The 2,960-nt window shown below is 39.6% G+C and overlaps 1 protein-coding gene across 1 annotated transcript in view; it reads right to left on the bottom strand.

Moving 5' to 3' along the window:
* Positions 1-2,319: 2,319 nt before the first annotated feature.
* LOC109474318 (extended synaptotagmin-3-like) overlaps positions 2,320-2,960 on the bottom strand; it is a 10,910-nt gene continuing 10,269 nt past the window's right edge. Inside the window, exons 5-7 of the mRNA XM_019774608.1 lie at positions 2,944-2,947; positions 2,499-2,554; positions 2,320-2,380 (exon numbers count right to left, since the gene is read on the bottom strand). Of these exons, the coding sequence (XP_019630167.1) occupies positions 2,320-2,380; positions 2,499-2,554; positions 2,944-2,947 (121 nt within the window). The remainder of the gene's footprint in view (positions 2,381-2,498; positions 2,555-2,943; positions 2,948-2,960) is intronic.

The raw sequence follows: 2,960 nt of genomic DNA, 5'->3' as shown, positions 1-2,960 counted from the left end.
AGAACTCCCTAAATAACAACAACAATAACAACAACTTCAGGTGGATACGCAGAACTCCCTAAATAACAACAACAATAACAACAACTTCAGGTGGATACGCAGAACTCCCTAAATAACAACAACTAACAACAACACTGGTTCAGGTGGATCTGCAAAACTCCCTAAACAAAAATGACAACAACAACACTGGTTTGGGTGGATCAGCAGAACGTCTTTTAAACAGTTAAACAACAACGTTATAAAAAATCATGTCCTTGGTGCTGAAGGTGTATCTGCAGAACTCGCTAAACAACACAGCTTCATGTGTGTCCCTAAAATCCCATAACTAACAACAGCTACACCATGTCTGTTATGTCTTCAGCACCAAGGACAGGGCTTTTGCCTCTTTTTAGATGAAACATCTTTTTCTACTGAATTTCTGGAGTATCTGCAGAACTCCCTAAACAACACACAATAAAACATGCCTTCAGCACCAAGGACAGGACCTGTGCTTCCAGGTCTTATTCTGTTGGTAAGTGTTAGGGAGTATCTGCAAAACTATGTAAAGAACAACAATACAAGTCTTCGGCACCAAGGACAGGGCTTTTGCTTTTTTTTAGATGAAACATCTTATTCTACTGAATTTCTGGAGTATCTGCAGAACTCCCTAAACAACACACAATAACACATGCCTTCAGCCCCAAGGACAGGACTGGTCCTTTCACAAGCTTTTTGGTGTAAAATCTTATTCTACTGATTAGTGTTCTCGTGTGCCCCAGAAGTCTTGAACACAATAAAACACGCCTTCAGCACCAAGGACAGGACCTGTGCTTTCAGGTCTTACTGTAATTCCTGATTTGTTCACTGTACTGATAAGTTCACTGTTTTCACTGTCTCTTGTGTAAAGTGAACTTATCATTACAGTTAACAAATAATTCCTGGACTTTTCTTTATCCTGCACTTGTCACCACCGTGAACATATAGTTACGTGAACATGTCCATTTTTCTCAGACAGTGAAATTTTGCTACCGTGAACATAAAGTGAATTACAGTATTCTGTTGATAAGTGTTAGGGAGTATCTGCAAAACTACCTAAAGAACAATACATGTCTTCAGCACAAAGGACAGGGCTTCTGCATTTCTTTTACACGAAAAGTCATATTCAACTGATAATTGTTCTGGTGTATTTCAAGAAATCACTGAACAACACACAATAACACATGCCTTCAGCAACCAAGGACAGGGCTCCTCCTTTAACGATCTCTTGGATGAAAATTTTATTCTATACAAGTGTTTGTGGTGGAGAAGAGCAGAACAGAGCTAGATGCACACCTCTAACCTGCCTGCAATACTTTGATCCGAACAACATTTGGTAAATTTACCATATTCCAAAAGTCTCACTGGTGTCTATTCAGCATCCAGTAACTATTACTCTAAACCTATCCTACATAGCACACTTGAACTTAACTTTCCAATTCAAATAGCCAGACCTGTATTCAGTAAACAAAAGATTAAAGACAAATCTCTACATACCACAGGCATGGGGTACTTGTGTTAGAATGTTTAACCCTTGTAGTACTGTACTTGTACATACCACAGGCATGGGGTACTTGTCCAATGTTTAACCCTTGTAGTACTGTACTTGTGCAATGTTTAACCCTTGTAGTACTGTACTTGTGCAATGTTTAACCCTTGTAGTACTGTACTTGTGCAATGTTTAACCCTTGTAGTACTGTACTTGTGCAATGTTTAACCCTTGTAGTACTGTACTTGTGCAATGTTTAACCCTTGTAGTACTGTACTTGTGCAATGTTTAACCCTTGTAGTACTGTACTTGTGCAATGTTTAACCCTTGTAGTACTGTACTTGTGCAATGTTTAACCCTTGTAGTACTGTACTTGTGCAATGTTTAACCCTTGTAGTACTGTACTTGTGTAATGTTTAACCCTTGTAGTACTGTACTTGTGTAATCTTTAACCCTTGTAGTACTGTACTTGTACATACCACAGGCATGGGGTACTTGAGCTTGGCGACCTCCAGGTCAGGAATGAGCGGCATCGGGTATCGGTTGGGCAGAACCATGAAGTTAGCAACCTGGTCTGCTACTATTCCTTTCAACAGGGAACTGTAACATAGATGAGTTCATTAACTCTCTCATTCATTCACTCACTCTCTCATTCACTTAGTCATTCATTTGGAACATGAAGTTAGCCACCTGATCTGCTACTATTCCTTTCAACAGGGAACTGTGACAACAAAATACATGCATCATTCGTTCACTCACTCACTCACTCACTCACTCACTCACTCACTCACTCACTCACTCACTCACTCACTCACTCACTCACTCAGAACCATGAAGTTAGCAACCTGGTCTGCTACTATTCCTTTCAACAGGGAACTGGAACAAGGAAACAAACACATTCACTCATCCATCCATCCATTCTCTCATTCCTTCATTCTCTTGTTTATTTATTCAGTTAAGCATTAATTCATTGATAAGAGCACACCAATCTCACCTGAGTCCTGGGAAGTCAAACACGTCAGCCAGATTGGTCAGGTTGAAATCAATCTCCTAGTGAAAAATGAAGCAAAAAAAATCAATTTAACTTTCACTCCAACAAAGTACAAGTGTACATAGTTTATATACCCCAGATTACAAAAAAATCACACATTCTGCATGGTTTTCTCACTGTTAAAAACATGTCTGAGGGTCAAAGATCAACAAAACTGTGCATGAAACAGAGAATCCCGGGTTCAAGTTCTGACATGCCACTGATCTTGTGCCCTTGGGAAAGGCACTTAACACGACTTTCCTCTACTTTGTTCAGGTGAAATAGAGTATTGTATTGTCCCCTGTGTTGGTGGCGGCATTAATATAAGTTCAAAAAATTTGAGTGTGCCGTCACCGCGTCGTGTGATTACATGTTGGAATATAAAAAAAAGAGAATCCTGAGAACTCACAGGTCTGTTGAGGAAGA

The sequence above is a fragment of the Branchiostoma belcheri genome, unplaced genomic scaffold, assembly GCF_001625305.1.
Source record: "Branchiostoma belcheri isolate BF01 breed outbred unplaced genomic scaffold, Haploidv18h27 scaffold300, whole genome shotgun sequence".
In the NCBI taxonomy this organism is placed as follows: Eukaryota; Metazoa; Chordata; class Leptocardii; order Amphioxiformes; family Branchiostomatidae; genus Branchiostoma; species Branchiostoma belcheri.
Note: the sequence above shows the minus strand (reverse complement) of the source record. Positions and strands in the feature narration are given on the sequence as shown.